This window comes from Chiroxiphia lanceolata, unplaced genomic scaffold (genome assembly GCF_009829145.1).
Source record: "Chiroxiphia lanceolata isolate bChiLan1 unplaced genomic scaffold, bChiLan1.pri scaffold_61_arrow_ctg1, whole genome shotgun sequence".
In the NCBI taxonomy this organism is placed as follows: Eukaryota; Metazoa; Chordata; class Aves; order Passeriformes; family Pipridae; genus Chiroxiphia; species Chiroxiphia lanceolata.
In genome coordinates, this window is record NW_022476528.1 from 57,889 (window position 1) to 74,062 (window position 16,174).

Here is a 16,174-nt window from a genome sequence, read left to right on the forward strand (position 1 = left end):
GGGAATGGTTGGGCAGGAATGGAGCTGGATGGGATGGGAATAGGTTGGGAATGGATTGGATGGGTTTGGGATGGTTGGGAATGAGACTGGGATGGGTCAGGAAGGTCAGGGTGAACTGGGAACGGGTCAAATGGTTGGGATGGGTTGGAATGGTCAGAATGGTTGGGATGAACTTGGGTTTGGGAATGGTTGGGCGGTAATGTGGTTGGGAATGGTTGGGAATGGGTTGGGAATGGTTGGAATGGGGCTGGATGGCTCCGGATGGGTTGGGATGAACTGGGAACCGGGTCAGGAATGGGTTGGGAATGGTTGGGATGGTTGGGAATGGGTCGGGAATGGGTTGGGAATGGTTGGGAAGGAGGTCAGGATGGTCAGGGTGAACTGGGAACGGGTCAGGGATGGGTTGGGATGGTTGGGAATGGTTGGGAATGTCTGGAATGTTCCCAGCTGGCCGTGCAGAAATACGAGGAGATGTTCCCGGCCTTCTCCGACTCCCGGGAATGCAAACTGCTCAAGGTCAGCCTTCCTCCCCACCCTCCTCCTCCTCCTCCTCCTCCTCCTCTCCCTCCCTCTGGAATCTGGGATCATCCCCAGCTCCGTTTCCTGACTCCAGGGGGGGAATTTGGGGGGATTTTGGGGGCTCAGGGGGGAGCTGCCCCTCCTCTTCCTCATTTCCTCCCTCTTCTTCCTCCTCTTCTTCCTCTTCCTCCTCTTCTTCCTCTTCCTCCTCCTCTTCCTCTTCTTCCCGTTCCTCTTTCCATTGGAATCACATCTGGGATCGTCCCCAAATCCCTTCCCTGGGGCCAGGGGGGGATTTGGGGGGAGTTTGGAGGGATTTGGGGGGAGTTTGGAGGGATTTGGGGAGGTTCAGGGGGGTCTCTCCCTCCTCTTCCTCCTCTTCCTCCTCCTCTTCTTCCTCTTCCTCTTCTTCCTCCTCTTCCTCTTCTTCCTGTTCCTCTTTCCATTGGAATCACATCTGGGATCGTCCCCAAATCCCTTCCCTGGAGCCAGGGGGGGATTTTGGGGGAGTTTGGGGGGATTTGGGGAGGTTCAGGGGGGTCTCTTCCTCCTTTTCTTCCTCCTCCTCCTCCTCCCCCAGAAGCTGCTGGAGGCCCATGAGGAGCAGAACGTCGACGCCTTCACCGACGCTGTGAGTGCCAAAAACCCCCCAAAACCCCCAATTTCACCCCAATTTCACCCCAAAACCCCCTGAGTTCACCTCAAAATCCTCTGAGTTTGCCCCAAAAACCCCCTGATTTCACTCCAAAACCCCCCAAACCCCCCTGATTTCACCCCAAAACCCCCTGATTTCACCCCAAAAACCCCCAAACCCCCCGAGTTTGCCCCAAAACCCCCTGATTTCACCCCAAAACCCCCTGATTTCACCCCAAAAACCCCCAAAACCCCCCGAGTTTGCCCCAAAACCCCCTGATTTCACCCCAAAACCCCCCTGATTTCATCCCAAAAACCCCCAAACCCCCCTGATTTCACCCCAAAACCCCCTGATTTCACCCCAAAACCCCCTGATTTCACCCCAAAACCCCTTGATTTCACCCCAAAACTCACCAAAACCGCCTGATTTCGCCCCAAAACCCCCTGAGTTTCTCCCCAAACCCACTAAACCCCTTAATTTCCCCCCAAAACCCCCCATTTTGCCCCAGAACTCCCCCAAACCCCCCTGATTTCACCCCAAAGCCCCCCGAGCCCCTCCAGAACCCCCCCAAAATGCCCCAGTTTCACCCCAAATCCCCCCAAAACCCCCCCAGCCCCCCCGATTTCATCCCAGACCCCCCCAAACTCCCCCAATTTCCTCCCCAAACCCCCAAATCGCTCCCAGAACCCCCTGATTTCACTCCACCCCCTCCCATTTCACCCCAAATCCCTCTTAAAACCCCCCAACCCCCCCCAGATTCACCACAACCCCCCCCAGATTCACCACAACCCCCCCCCAGATTCACCTCAGACCCCCCTGATTTCGTTCCAAACCCCCCCAAATTCTCCAATTTCACCCCAAATCCCCCCAAACCCCCCCCAGCCCCCCCGATTTCATCCCAGACCCCCCCAAACTCCCCCAATTTCCTCCCCAAACCCCCAAATCGCTCCCAGAACCCCCCAGTTTCGCCACAACCCCCCCCCAGATTCACCTCAAACCCCCCTGATTTCGTTCCAAACCCCCCCAAATTCTCCAATTTCACCCCAAATCCCCCCAAAACCCCCCCGATTTCATCCTCAAACCCCTGAATCCCCCCCCCAAAACCCCCCAGTTTCACCCCAAACCCCCCCGATTTTGCCCCCAAAACCCCCCCAAATTCACCGGAAATCCCCCAATTTCCCCCCAAAATCCCCCAAATCCCATCCCCCTTTTCCCAGGTGAAGGAATTCGACTCCATCTCCCGCCTGGATCAGTGGCTGACGACGATGCTGCTGCGGATCAAACGAACCATCCAGGGCGAGGAGGAGGATCTGCGCTGAAAAACACCCCAAAAACACCCCAAAACCCCCCCAAAAACCCCCCTAAACCCCCCCAAAAAACCCCAAAACCCAGGATCATTCCCAGCATTCCAGGCCTTTCCCAGCCTCTGGAATTGCCCCTTTTTTGTCCCTTGTAAATGGGATTTTTTTCTCCTTGGAAATTAAATATTTAATGTAAGAGTTGGAGCCTTTGGGGTCATTTTTTGGGGGTTTTTGGGGGTCTTTTCCCCCCTTTCCCAGGTTTTTTTTGGGGGGATGTTGAGCCCCTTTTTTTTTGGGAATTTGGGGGGGGTTGGATCCTTTTTTGGGGGGTTTTTTGAGGGTCTTCTCCCCATTTTTGGGGGGTTGGAGGATCTGTGCTGAAAAACACCCAAACCACCCCAAACCACCCCCAAAACCCCCACAAAAACCCCCCAAAACCCAGGAGCATTCCCAGCATTCCAGACCTTTCCCAGTCTCTGGAATTGCCCCTTTTTTTCCCCTTGTAAATGGGATTTTTTTCCCCTTGGAAATTAAATATTTAATGTAAGAGTTGGAGCCTTTGGGGGTCATTTTTTGGGGAGTTTTTGGGGGTCTTTTCCCCCCTTTTCCAGGGTTTTTTTGGGGATGTTGAGCCCCTTTTTTTTTTTGGGAATTTGGGGGGGGGTTGGATCCTTTTTGAGGGGGGGTTTTGAGGGTCTTCTCCCAACTTTTGGGGGGTTTCTGAGGTTCCCACCCCCATTTTTGGGCGGGTTTCTGGGCATCTTTTCCCCATTTTTGGGGGTTTTTTTGAGGGTCCCACCCCCATTTTTGGGGGGGTTTCTGGGCATCTTTTCCCCATTTTTGGGGGGGGTTTCTGAAGGTCTTCCCCCCAACCCATTTTTTGGGGGGGTTTCTGAGGGTCCCACCCCCATTTTTGGGGGGTTTCCGGGGATCTTTTCCCCATTTTTGGGGGTTTTTTTTGAGGGTCTTCCCCTCTAAAACCCACCGAGGGGGGCGTGGCCATCCACCCAGGCCCCGCCCTCAATGGGCGTGACGGCAACTCCAAGCCCCGCCCCATCGGGAAACCCACCAACCCGCTCTCCATGGGCGTGTCCACCCGCCCAAACCCCGCCCACACCCGCACCCCACCAATCCCCTCGCGGGGTGGGCGTGGGCCTCTCTCCAAACCCCGCCCACACCCACAACCCACCAATCCCCTCACGGGGTGGGCGGGGTTTGAACGGGCGGTCCCGCCCGCCTCTCCCGCCGCCGCCGTCGCTTCCGTGACGTCACTTCCGCGCGCCTCCCCCCGCCAGGCCCCCCCCGAGGGGCTGCCCCGTTCGCCGCCTGTCCCGCTTCTCATTCTTTTCATTTTTTAACCCGAATCGCCCCTTTTTTGCCCCAAATCGCCCCTTCCCCCCCCCCCGCGATGTCTCCGTGGGGCCGCTGCCCGCTGGTGGAGGACAGTTTCAGCCGCCTGGGCTCGCAGAGCAACGTTTACGGGCTGGCGGCGCTCGAAGGCCCCGCCGCCGCTTTTGGGGCGAATTCGGGCGGTTTTGGGGCTCCCGGGGGGCTCTTGGCGGCCCCGCTGAAGGGGAAGGTGCTGCTGTTCCGGTACCTCCAGCTCCGCCCGCGGCTGCGGCCCCAGGCCCGGGAGATGCAGTTCACCTACATCCCCGGTAATTAACGCTTAATTGAGGGCAATTCGTTGTAATTAGTTAGTTACTGATCCATTAATTTATTTATTAATAAGTAAATTATTTACGGGCAAGATACGGGGTCACAGAGAGGCTCTGGGGAGGGGGGGGCTGGGGTTCACGCATACACCCCGTAATTAGTTAATTAATGGGTAGCTAGGGGTTAACGAGTGGTTAATTAATGAATTTATTAATGGAAAGGGGGGGACGGGGGTCACAGAGGGGGTTTGGGGGGGTCTGGGGTGGGATTTGGGGGGTCCCAGGGGGGTCTGGGGGGTCTCTCGGAGCTGCGGTTCCTCCTCCACCCCCAGTGGTTAATTAGCGGTTAATGAGTGGTTAATGAGTGGTTAATTGCGGCGCAGTGGACGCCGAGATCGTCTCCATCGACTCGTTCCCCAAATCCCCCCCCCAGAGGGGGCTCGTCGTGGGAATCACCTTCATCAAGGTGGGGGCCCGGGGGGGATTTGGGGGGTCCTGGGGGGGATTTGGGGCGGAATTGGGGGGGTCCAGGGGGGGTTAAGAGGGAATTGGGGGGATTTGGGGGGTAACTGGGGGGGTCCTGAGGGGGGAGTTGGGGGTAATTGGGGGGGTTGGGGAGTAATTGGGGGGGTCCTGGGGGCATTTTGGAGGGGATTTGGGGGGGTCCTGGGGGGAATTTCGGGGCGAATTCGGGGGGTCCAGGGGGGAGCTGGGGGGTCCTGGGGGGGTTTGGGGGGGAATTGGGGGGTCCTGAGGGGGGGTGGGTCCTGAGGGCATTTTGGAGGGGATTTGGGGGGTCCTGGGGGGGGGTTGAGGGGTAATTGGGGTAATTGGGGGGGGTCTCCTGGGGGCGATTTGGGGGGTCCTGGGGGGTTTGGGGGAGATTTGGGGGGTCCTGGGGGGGTCTCGAGGGAATTGGGGGGGTCCTGGGGGGATTGGGGGGTCTCAGGGGGGAATTAGGGAGGTCCTGGAGGGATTTGGGGGGTCCTGGGGGTGTCCTGGGGGGGTCTCAGAGGGAATTGGGGGGGATTTGGGGGGTAATTGGGGTAACTGGGGGGGTCCTGGTGGGGAGTTGGGGGTAATTGGGGGGGTTGGGGAGTAATTGGGGGGTCCTGAGGGCATTTTGGAGGGGATTTGGGGGGCCCTGGGGGGTCTCAGGGGGAATTAGGGAGGTCCTGGAGGGATTTGGGGGGTCCTGGGGGGTCTCAGAGGGAATTGGGGGGGATCTGGGGGGTAATTGGGGTAATTGGGGGGGTCCAGGGGGGGTCTCAGAGGGAATTGGGGGGTCCTGAAGGGATCTGGGGGGTCCTGGGGGGTCTCAGGGGTAATTGGGGGGGTCCTGGGGGCGATTTGGGGGGTCCTGGGGGAATTGGGGGGGGTCCTGGGAGGGGGGGGGGTTGGGGAGTCCTGGGGGGTCTCAGGGGGAATTGGGGGGGTCCTGGGGGGGGGGGTTGGGGGGTCCTGGGGGGTCTCAGGGGGAATAGGGGGGGTCCTGGGGGGGTTGGGGGGTAATTGGGGGTGTTTGGGGGGGGTCCAGGGGGGTCCCAGGGGTAACTGGGGAGGTTCTGGGGTAACTGGGGGGGTCCCAGGGGTTATTGGGGATTTGGGGGGTCTCGGGTGTGGTTGGGGGGGTGACTTGGGGGTCTGGGGGTCTCAGGGGTAACTGGGGGGGGTCTCAGGGTTAACTGGGGGTTTGGGGGGGCTCCCAGAGTGATTGAGGGGGTCTCAGGGGTAATTGGGGAGGTTTGGGGGGGTCTCAGGGGTGACTGGGGGGCTCTGGGGGTGACTGGGGGGATTTGGGGGGGTCCCAGGGGTAACTGGGGGGGTCTTAGGGGTGACTGGGAGGCTCTGGGGGGGTCCCAGGGGTAACTGGGGGGGGTCTCAGGGGTAGCTGGGGGGTCCCAGGGGTAACTGGGGGGGGTCTCAGGGGTAGCTGGGGGGTCCCAGGGGTAACTGGGGGTTTGAGGGGTCCCAGGGGGGCTCTGGGGGGTCCCAGGGGTAACTGGGGGGCTCTGGGGGTAACTGGGGGGCTTTGGGGGGGTCCCAGGGGTTACTGGGGATTTGGGGGGTCCCAGGGGTGATTCGGGGTGTCCCGGGGGGTCTGGAGGCCCCAGGGGTGACTGGGGAGGTTTGGGGGGGTCCCAGGGTCTGGGGGGGTCCCAGAGGTGATTGGGGGGTGTCCCAGGGGGTCTGGGGGTGTCTCAGGGGTGACTGGGGAGGTTTGGGGGGGGTCCCAGGGGCCGTGGGGATTTGGGGGGGTCCCAGAGGTGATTGGGGGGTGTCCCAGGGGGTCTGAGGGTCTCAGGGGTGACTGGGGAGGTTTGGGGGGGTCCCAGAGGTGATTGGGGGGTGTCCCAGGGGGTCTGGGGGTAACTGGGGGGCTCGGGGGGTGTCCCAGGGTCTGGGGGTGTCCCAGGGGTTACTGGGGGGGTCCCAGGGGTCTCAGGGGGTAACTGGGGGGCTCGGGGGGGTGTCCCAGGGTCTGGGGGGGTCCCAGAGGTGATTGGGGGGTGTCCCAGGGGCTCTGAGGGTCTCAGGGGTGACTGGGGAGGTTTGGGGGGGTCCCAGGGGGTCTGGGGGTAACTGGGGGGCTTGGGGGGGGGTCCCAGGGTCTGGGGGTGTCCCAGGGGTTACTGGGGGGGGTCCCAGGGGTTCTGGGGGCAACTGGGGGGTTACTGGGGGGGGTCCCAGGGTCTGTGGTGGTCCCAGAGGTGATTGGGGGGTGTCCCAGGGGGTCTGGGGGTGTCTCAGGGGTGACTGGGGAGGTTTGGGGGGGGTCTCAGGGTCTGGGGGGGTCCCAGAGGTGATTGGGGGGTGTCCCAGGGGGTCTGGGGGTGTCTCAGGGGTGACTGGGGAGGTTTGGGGGGGTCCCAGGGGCTGTGGGGATTTGGGGGGGTCCCAGAGGTGATTAGGGGGTGTCCCAGGGGGTCTGGGGGTGTCTCGGGGGTGACTGGGGAGGTCTGGAGGGTTCCCAGGGTCTGGGGGGGTCCCAGAGGTGATTGGGGGGTGTCCCAGGGGTCTGGGGGTGTCTCAGGGGTGACTGGGGAGGTTTGGGGGGGGTCCCAGGGTCTGGGGGGGTCCCAGAGGTGATTGGGGGGTGTCCCAGGGGGTCTGGGGGTGTCTCAGGGTGCCCCCCCCCGTGCAGGATTCCGGGGACAAACCGAGCCCCTTCCTCAACATCTACTGTGACTACGAACCCGGCTCCGAGTTCGACCTCGACTGCGTCGCACGTGAGAGCCCAAAACGGGGGGAAACCACCCAAAAACGGGGGGAAAACACCCAAAACCGGGGCTGGGACCACCAAAAATGGGGAGAGAACAACCAAAAATGGGGAGAGAGCACCCAAAAATGGGGGGAAAACACCCAAAAACGGGGGGAAAACACCCAAAAACGGGGGGGAAACACCCAAAAATGGGACTGGGACCACCCGAAAATGGGGAGAGAGCACCCAAAAATGGGGAGAGAGCACCCAAAAATGGGAAGAGAGCACCCGAAAATGTGGGGAAACCACCCAAAAATGGGGCTGGAACCACCCAAAAATGGGGAGGGACCACCCAAAAATGGGAAGAGAGCACCCAAAAATGGGGGGAACCCACCCAAAAAGGGGGGGAAACCTGGCCCCCCAGAAGGGGTCCCTGACCCCCTCAAACCCCCCCTGGGACCCTCCCAAAATGGGTCCCTGACCCCCCCAACTCTCCCTAAATCCCCCCCAGCCCCCCCCAAAATGGGTCCCTGACCCCCCAAATCCCTCCCACCCCCCCAAAAAATGGTCCCTGACCCCCCAAACCCCCCCTGACCCCCCCCAAATGGGTCCCTGACCCCCCCAAAATGGGTCCCTGAGCCCCCAAACCCCCCCTGACCCCCCCAAAATGGGTCCCTGCCCCCCCCAAAATGGGTCCCTGAGCCCCAAACCCCCCTGACCCCCCCAAACCCCCCTGACCCCCCCCTTTCCCCCCCCAGAGAGCTGCCTGAACCTGGAGCTTCGTTTCACCCCCTTCCAGCTCTGCCACGCCCAGTAAGTGCCCCCCCCAGACCCCCCCCCAAAATCCTGGGGACCCCCCCGAGCCTCGGGGACCCCCCCTCGGGCCCCCCCCACCCTCTGAACCCCCCCAAAATCCGCAGGGTCCGGGTGGGGGAGCACGAGGAGACGGTTTTCCTGCTCAGCGGGAACGACCCCGGCATCCACCTCTACAGGGAGGTGAGAGACAGGCTGAAACACCCCAAAAACACCCCAAAACACCCCAAAAATACCCCAAACCCACCCCAAAAATACCCCAAAAACCACTTCAAAACCAGCCCAAAAATACCCCCAAAACACCCCCAAAAAAATCTCAAAAATACCCCCAAAACCACCCCAAAACTCGGCCCAAAAATACCTCAAAAACAGCCCAAAAATGCCCCAAAAACCACTCAAAAAAACAGCCCAAAAATACCCCAAAACCAACCCAAAAATACCCCAAAAAATCCCAAAAATACCCCCCAAAAAATCCCCCAAATACCCCAAAAACCATCCTGGGAACCCCCAAACCCCCTGACCCTGGCATCCACCTCTACAGGGAGGTGAGAGAGAGGCTAAAACACCCCAAAACACCCCCAAAAAAATACCCCCAAAACCAGCCCAAAAATACCACCAAAAACACCCCAAAAACCAGCCCCAAAATACCTCAAAACCAGCCCAAAAATACCCCAGAAGCAGCCAAAAAATATCCCCAAAAATACCCCAAAACACCCCAAAAATACTCCAAAACCACCCCCAAAAAATCCCAAAAATACCCCCAAAAACCAGCCCAAAAAAACCCTAAAATACCCCAAAACCACCCCAAAAATATCCCCAAAAATACCGCCAAAAACACCCAAAACACCCCAAAAACGACCCCAAAAAATCCCAAAAATACCCCCAAAAACCAGCCCAAAAAAATCCCAAAAATACCCCAAAAACACCCCCAAAAACAGCCCAAAAATCCCCCCAAAACACCCCAAAAAATCCCAAAAATACCCCCAAAACCACCCCCAAAACCACCCCAAAACCAGCCCAAATTACAGCAAAACCCACCCCAAAACCACCCCAGAAACAGCCCAAAAATACCCCAAAACCACCCCAAAAACCTTTTTCTTCCCTTTATTCCTTTTATTTTTTTTATTCTGGTTTTATTCCCTTTATTCCTTTTTATTCCCTTTTTATTCTCTTTATTCCTTTTATTCCCTTTTTATTCCCTTAATTCCCTTTATTCCTTTTCTTCCCTTTTTCTTTTCTTTGTTCCCTTTTTATTCCCTTTCTTTCCTTTTTATTCCTTTTATTCCTTTTCTTCCTTTTTTACTCCCTTTATTCCCTTTTTATTCTCTTTATTTCTTTTATTCCTTTTTTACTCCCTTTATTCCCTTTTTATTCCCTTTTTATTCCCTTTTTTCCCTTTATTCCCTTTTTATTCCCTTTATTCCCTTTATTCCTTTTGTATTCCCTTTCTTCCCTTTTTATTATTTTTATTCCTTTTCTTCCCTTTTTATTCCCTTTATTCCCTTTTTATTCCCTTTATTCCCTTTTTATTCCCTTTATTCCCTTTTTATTCTCTTTCTTCCCTTTTTATTCCTTTTATTCCTTTTCTTCCCTTTTTATTCTCTTTATTCCCTTTTTATTGTCTTCATTCTTTTTATTCCTTTTTTATTCCATTTATTCCTTTTATTCTCTTTATTCTTTTTATTCCCTTTATTCCCTTTATCCCCTTTTCATCACCTTTATTCCCTTTATTCCCTTTTTATTCCCTTTTTATTCCCTTTATTCCCTTTTTATTCCTTTTCTTCTCTTTTTATTCCTTTTATTCCTTTTATTCCTTTTTTACTCCCTTTATTCCTTTCATTCCCTTATTATTCCCTTTATTCCCTTTTTATTCCCTTTATTCCCTTTTTATTCCCTTTATTCCCTTATTATCCCCTATATCCCCTTTATCCCCTTTTCCCCCCCATCCCCATTTTCTCCCCTCATTCCCTTTTCCCTCTTTTCCCCCTCATTTTTCCCATTTTTCCCCCTCATTTTTCCCATTTTCCCCCTTTCTCTCCCCAGAATTCCTCCTCCCACCAGTTTGAGGAGCAGCCCATCCAGCTGCTCTTCCCGGAGCTCCAGGACATTCCCAGCAAGTCAGCTCCCATTTTTTCCCCCCTTTTCCCCTCCCCCTTCCCCGGAATTCCCGTTTTTCCCATTTTTTATCCCGTTTTTCCCTGTTTTCCAGCGTTTTGTGGTTGGATGTTCAGCCCCTCCCGGGCTCCCGGCACCGGCTCTCGGCCCTGGGCTGCCAGAGCGGCTTCGTCCGCGTCTCCCGCGTGGATCAGGATTCCAGAGGTGCAGTCCCGGCATTCCCAACATTCCCAGTGGGAATTCCCGCCTGGAATTACCCCCCCGGCCTCCCCCAGCCCCACTTTATCCCAGTTTGTCCCAGTTTATCCCACTGGGATGGATCCAGAGGTGCCTCCAGGCCCATCCCAGCTCCTTCCCAGATCCATTCTCCAGCCCTGAATCCATGTTTTTCCCTGGAAAAACCCCACAATTCCCACCTGGAATTACCCCTCCACCCTCTCCCAGCCCCACTTTATCCCAGTTTATCCCACTTTCTCCCAGTTTCTCCCAGTTTATCCCACTGGGATGGATCCAGAGGTGACTCCGGGCTCGTCCCAGATCCACTCTCCAGCCCTGAATCCACGTTTTCCCTGGAAAATCCCCACAATTCCCACCTGGAATTACCCCTCCACCCTCTCCCAGCCCCACTTTATCCCAGTTTCTCCCAGTTTCTCCCAGTTTCTCCCAGTTTCTCCCCCTGGGATGGATCCCTGGGGGGTCCTGGGCCGATCCCGGCTCCCAACATTCCCGTTTTTCCCTGGAAACCCTCTGGAATGTCAGAGGTTGTGCAGAGCTGGAGCCTCCAGCAGGACGGGCCCGTCTCCTCCGTGCTGCTCTTCCCGCTGCCCCCGGAGCCACACGGTGAGGAAAACTGGGAATTCCGCCGGAAAAACACGGAATTCCAAGGAAAAACCCCAGAATTCCCAAGAAAAAAAAAAAAAAAAACAAAATTCCTAGGAAAAACCCCAGAATTCCCCAGGAAAACCCCGGAATTTCCCAGGAAAAAACCAGAATTCCCCAGGAAAACCCCAGAATTTCCCGGGAAAACCTTGGAATTCTCCGAGAAAAAACCAGGAATTCCCCAGGAAAACCCAGAATTCCCCAGGAAAACCCCAGAATTCCCCCAGAAAAACCTGGAATTTCCCAGAAAAACCCCAGAATTTCCTGGGAAAACCTCGGAATTCTCCAGGAAAAACCTGGGAATTTCCCAGGGAAAACCCAGAATTCCCTGGGAAAACCTTGGAATTCCCTGGGAAAACTCCAGGATTCCCCAGGAAAACCCCGAAATTCCTAGGAAAAACCCCCGAAATTCCCAGGAAACCCCCCAGAATTCCCTGGGGAAAAACCCAGAATTCCCAAGAAAAAAACCCGAAATTCCTAGGAAAAAACCTCAGAATTCCCCAGGAAAACCTTGGAATTCTCAGGGAAACCCCGGAATTCCTCAGGAAAAAAAAACAGAATTCCCTGGGAAAACCCCCCGAATTTCCCAGGAAACCTTTGGAATTTCTCAGGAAAGCCCTGGAATTCCCCAGGAAAACCCCAGAATTCCAAGGAAACCCCCAGAATTCCAAGGAAAATCCCTTTCCCAGGTGCCCCCGAGGACTCCTGGAACGTCCTGGTGACCAGTGCCCTGGAAGCCGCCGTCGTCTACAGGTGAGGGCCTGGAAAATCCCGGGAATTCACACCCAGGGCCTGGAAAATCCCGGGAATTCCCCCCAATCCCAGGTGGTGTCTCCCTCATCCCTGACCCCCCATTCCCATGGAATTCCAGGAATCTCCTGGAGCAGGCTCTGGGCTCCCCCAGTCCCAGATTTCCCCCAATCCCAGGTGGTTTCTCCCCCCTTCCTGACCCCCGCATTCCTACGGAATTCCAGGAATCTCCTGGGTCGGGGCCTTGGCTCCCCTCAGGTTCTCCCTGGGGGTGTCTCCCCCCTCCCTGACCCCCCATTCCCACAGAATTCCAGGAATCTCCTGGATCGGGGCCTTGACTCCCCTCAGGTTCTCCCTGGGGGTTTCTCCCTCATCCCTGACCCCCATTCCCATGGAATTCCAGGAATCTCCTGGAGCAGGCTCTGGGATCCCCTCAGGTTCTCCCTGGGGGTTTCTCCCTCATCCCTGACCCCCCATTCCCACGGAATTCCAGGAATGTCCTGGATCGGGGCCTTGGCTCCCCTCAGGTTCTCCCGGGCAGCTCCGGCTGCGACTCCGTCGTCTGCGCCCGCGTCACCGACGTCGACCTGGACGGAATTCCCGAGATCCTGCTGGGGACTTACGGACAGGTCACATTCCCAGGAATCCTCCCTTCCCATTTCCCACCATTTCCCACGATTTTCCCTGAATTTTCCCCAATTTTCCCTGATTTTTCTCTCTATTTTCCTCCATTTTCCTCCATTTTTCCTCCATTTTCCTCCATTTTCCCGATTTTTCCCTCTATTTTCCCTCCATTTCCCCCCATTTCTCTTGAGTTTCCCCAAATTTTCCTCAAATTTTCCCAATTTTCCCCTCCATTTTCCCTGAATTTCCCCCAATTTTTCTCGGATTTCCTCAAGTTTTTCTTGAATTTCCCCAAATTTTTCTGGATTTTCCCCAACTTTTCCTCCATTTTCCTCAAATTTTCCTCCATTTTCCCCAGAGTTTCTCAAATTTCTCCCAATTTTTTCCTCCGTTTCCCCCCAATTTTTTCGGATTTTCCCCAATTTTTCTCTCCATTCTCCCTGATTTTCTCTCCATTCCCCCCAATTTTTCCCTCCATTTCCTCCAATTTTCTCTCCGTTTTCCCCAACTTTTCTCAAATTTTCCCCAATTTTTCCAGATTTCCCCTCGTTTCCCCTCCATTTCCCCAGATTTTCCCTCCATTTTCCCCATTTTTTTTGAATTTCCTCCATTTTCCCTCCATTTCCCCCAATTTTTCTTGAATTTTCCCCAATTTTCCCTCCATTTCCCCCAAATTTTCTCTGAATTCCCCCAAATTTTCTCAAATTCTCCCTAAATTCCACCAAAATTCCCCCAAACTTCCCATTTTTTCCCCTCCAAATTTCCCAGATTTTTTTCCACCCAAATGTCTCCAATTTTTTTTTCCCAAATTCTCTCAAATTTCCTCAAACTCTCCTGGAATTCTTCCACATTTCCCTAATTTCCCTCAATTTTCCTCAAATTTCCCCAAATCTCCTTAAATTTTCCCAAACATCCCCCTGTCACTTTTCCTCACATTTTCCCCAAATTTCACCCAAATTTCACCCAAATTTCCCCAAAATTCCTTTTTTTTCCCCCCAAATTCCCTCAAATTTCACCAGAACTCCCAAAAATTTCCTCCAATTTCCCCCAAATTCCCTCAAATTCTCCCGGAATTTCCCCCGAATTCCCCCCAAAATTCCCGTTTTTCCCCCGAATTCCCTCCGATTTTCCCAGAATTTCCCCCGAATTCCCCCCAAAATTCCCATTTTTCCCCCAAATTCCCTCCGATTTTCCCTAAATTTCCCCCGAATTCCCCCCAAATTCCCATTTTTCCCCCAAATTCCCTCTGATTTTCCCTAAATTTCCCCCGAATTCCCCCCAAAATTCCCATTTTTCCCCCAAATTCCCTCTGATTTTCCCTAAATTTCCCCCGAATTCCCCCCAAATTCCCATTTTTCCCCCAAATTCCCTCCGATTTTCCCTAAATTTCCCCCGAATTCCCCCCAAATTCCCATTTTTCCCCCAAATTCCCTCCGATTTCCCCCAAATTTCCCCTGCCCATCCCGAATTTCCGTGTTTCCCCCGCAGGCCCTGCTGTGTTACAAGTGTTCCCGGCCGGAGGGGGGTGGGGATTGGGAATTCCGGCCCCTCTGGAGCCGCCGTTTCCCCTCCCCCCTCCTGGCGCTGCGGCCGCTGGACCTGACGGGGGATGGGCTGCGGGAACTCGCCGTCGTCTGTCTCAGGGGGCTGCACGTCCTCCAGGTCAGGGGGCAATTCCCAAAAAAACCCCCATTCCCGACTTTCCCCCAGAATTCCCGCAAAATTCCCACGAAATACCCGCGTTTTTAGTCAAATTTTGGGTGTTTTACTTCGAATTTTAGGGTTTTCCCCCAAAATTTGGGGGGTCTCGCCACCCCTGGGTCCCCCTCCACGTCCTGCAGGTCAGGGGGAATTCCCAAAAAACCCCCATTCCCGACTTTCCCCTGGAATTCCCACAAAATTCCCGTGAAATTCCCCCGAATTTTGGGTGTTTTACCTCGAATTTTAGGGGTTTTTCCCCAAAATCTGGGGGGTCTCACCCTGCCTGAGTCCCCCTCCACGTCCTGCAGGTCAGGGGGGATTCCCAAAAAAACACCATTCCCGACTTTCCCCCGGAATTCCCGCAAAATTCCCGCGAAATTCCCGTGAAATTCCCGCGTTTTTCCCCCGAATTTTGGGAGTTTTCCCTCAAATTTTGGGGGTTTTCTCCTCAAATTTTTGGGTTCCCAAAATTCCCCCCAAATTCCCCCGAAATTCCCCCTAAATTCCCCCAAAATTCCCCAAATTCTCCCCCAAAATTCCCGGTTTTTCCTCCCCAGATTCCCCCCAAAATTTCCAGGTTTTACCCCCAAATTCCCCCTGAAATTCTTGGGGTTTCCTCCCAAATTCCACCAAAATTCCCGGTTTTCCCCATTCCCTGGATCCCCCTCCACGTCCTCCAGGTCAGGGGGGAATTCCCAAAAAACCCCCATTCCCAACTTTTCCCCGGAATTCCCGCAAAATTCCCGCGAAATTCCCCCGAATTTTGGGAGTTTTCCCTCGAATTTTGGGGGGGTTCTCCTCAAATTTTAGGGTTTCCAAAATTCCCCCCAAATTCCCCCCAAAATTCCTCAAATTCCCCCCAAAATTCCCGAAATTCCACCTCAAAATTCCCAAAATTCCCCCCAAAACTCCCCAAATTCCCCCCAAAATTCCCCAAATTCCCTGAATTCCCACAAAATTTCCCTCAAAATTCCCCTCAAAATTCCCCCCCAAATTCTCAAACTTCCCCCCAAAACTCCCCAAAATTCCCCCCAAAATTCCCCAAAATTTCCTGGTTTTTTCCCCAAAATTCCCCCTTAACATTCCCAAATTTCTCCCCTAAATTCCCCAAATTCCCCCTTAAAATTCCCAAAATTCCCCCCAAAACTCCCCAAATTCCCCCCAAAACTCCCGAAATTCCCCTCAAAATCCCCCCCCAAATTCCCCCCAAAATTCCCCGAATTCCCCCAATTTGGGGAATTCCCACAAAATTCCCCAAATTCCCCCCAAATTTCCCATTTCTCCCCCCAAGATTCTTGGGGTTTCCCCCCCAAAATTCCCATTTTCTCCCCCAAATCCCCCCCAAACCTCCCCCAAATTCCCAATATCCCCCCCAAATTCCCAGTTTTTCCCCCAAGTTCCCCATTTTCCCCCCAAATTCCCAATTTTCCCCCCCAAATTCCCGTTTTTCCCGTGTTTCCAGCACAGCCTGGAGCCGACGGCGCGGCTGCTCCTGGAGCGGCTCCGACGGGAACTTCGGGAAGTTCGGGAAGTTCGGAGGAAACGGGAAGAGGGAAAAGGGGGGGGAGGGGAAAAGGGGGAGGGGGGAGGGGAAGGGGGAGCCCCCAAATCCCTGGAATCCCAATAAACCGATCCCGGAGACGCCCCTTGGAATTCTCGGGGGAGGGGAATTGGGGGGGGGAAATTTGGGGTCCTGGGGGGGGGGGTGGGGGGGGTTTGGGGGGTCCTGGGGGGGTTTGGGGGGTCCTGAGGGGAAATTTGGGGTCCTGGGGGGGGGTTGGGGGGTCTGGGGGGGAAATTTGGGGTCCTGGGGGGGATTTGGGGGGTTTTGGGGGGTCCTGAGGGGAAATTTGGGGTCCTGGGGGTGAAATTTGGGGTCCTGGGGGGGTTTTGGGGGGTCCTGGGGATCGGAGGGGGGGGAAATTTGGGGGGTCCCTGGGGAGGTTTTGGGGGGGGTCTCAGGAGGGTCCTGGGGGAGGGT

At 55.3% G+C, this 16,174-nt stretch overlaps 2 protein-coding genes across 3 annotated transcripts in view; both read left to right on the top strand.

Annotated features, from left to right (window-relative positions):
- The window catches only part of LOC116781756 (alpha-soluble NSF attachment protein-like), a 16,814-nt gene extending 14,162 nt beyond the window's left edge, over positions 1-2,652 (top strand). For both annotated transcript variants that reach the window (XM_032677481.1, XM_032677482.1), the window contains exons 10-11: positions 1,100-1,150; positions 2,371-2,652. In XM_032677481.1, coding sequence (XP_032533372.1) covers positions 1,100-1,150; positions 2,371-2,472 — 153 coding nt within the window. In that variant the 3' untranslated portion in view covers positions 2,473-2,652. The remainder of the gene's footprint in view (positions 1-1,099; positions 1,151-2,370) is intronic.
- A 1,089-nt stretch (positions 2,653-3,741) lies between these two features.
- Positions 3,742-15,839, top strand: KPTN (kaptin, actin binding protein). The gene is made up of 12 exons (XM_032677480.1): positions 3,742-4,112; positions 4,493-4,575; positions 7,255-7,339; positions 8,070-8,124; positions 8,232-8,307; positions 10,168-10,241; positions 10,334-10,443; positions 10,999-11,079; positions 11,808-11,871; positions 12,362-12,497; positions 13,981-14,154; positions 15,656-15,839. The coding sequence occupies exons 1-12, from the start codon at positions 3,863-3,865 to the stop codon at positions 15,818-15,820; spliced, it is 1,353 nt and encodes a 450-aa protein (XP_032533371.1). The 5' UTR covers positions 3,742-3,862; the 3' UTR covers positions 15,821-15,839.
- The last annotated feature ends 335 nt before the right edge of the window (positions 15,840-16,174 follow it).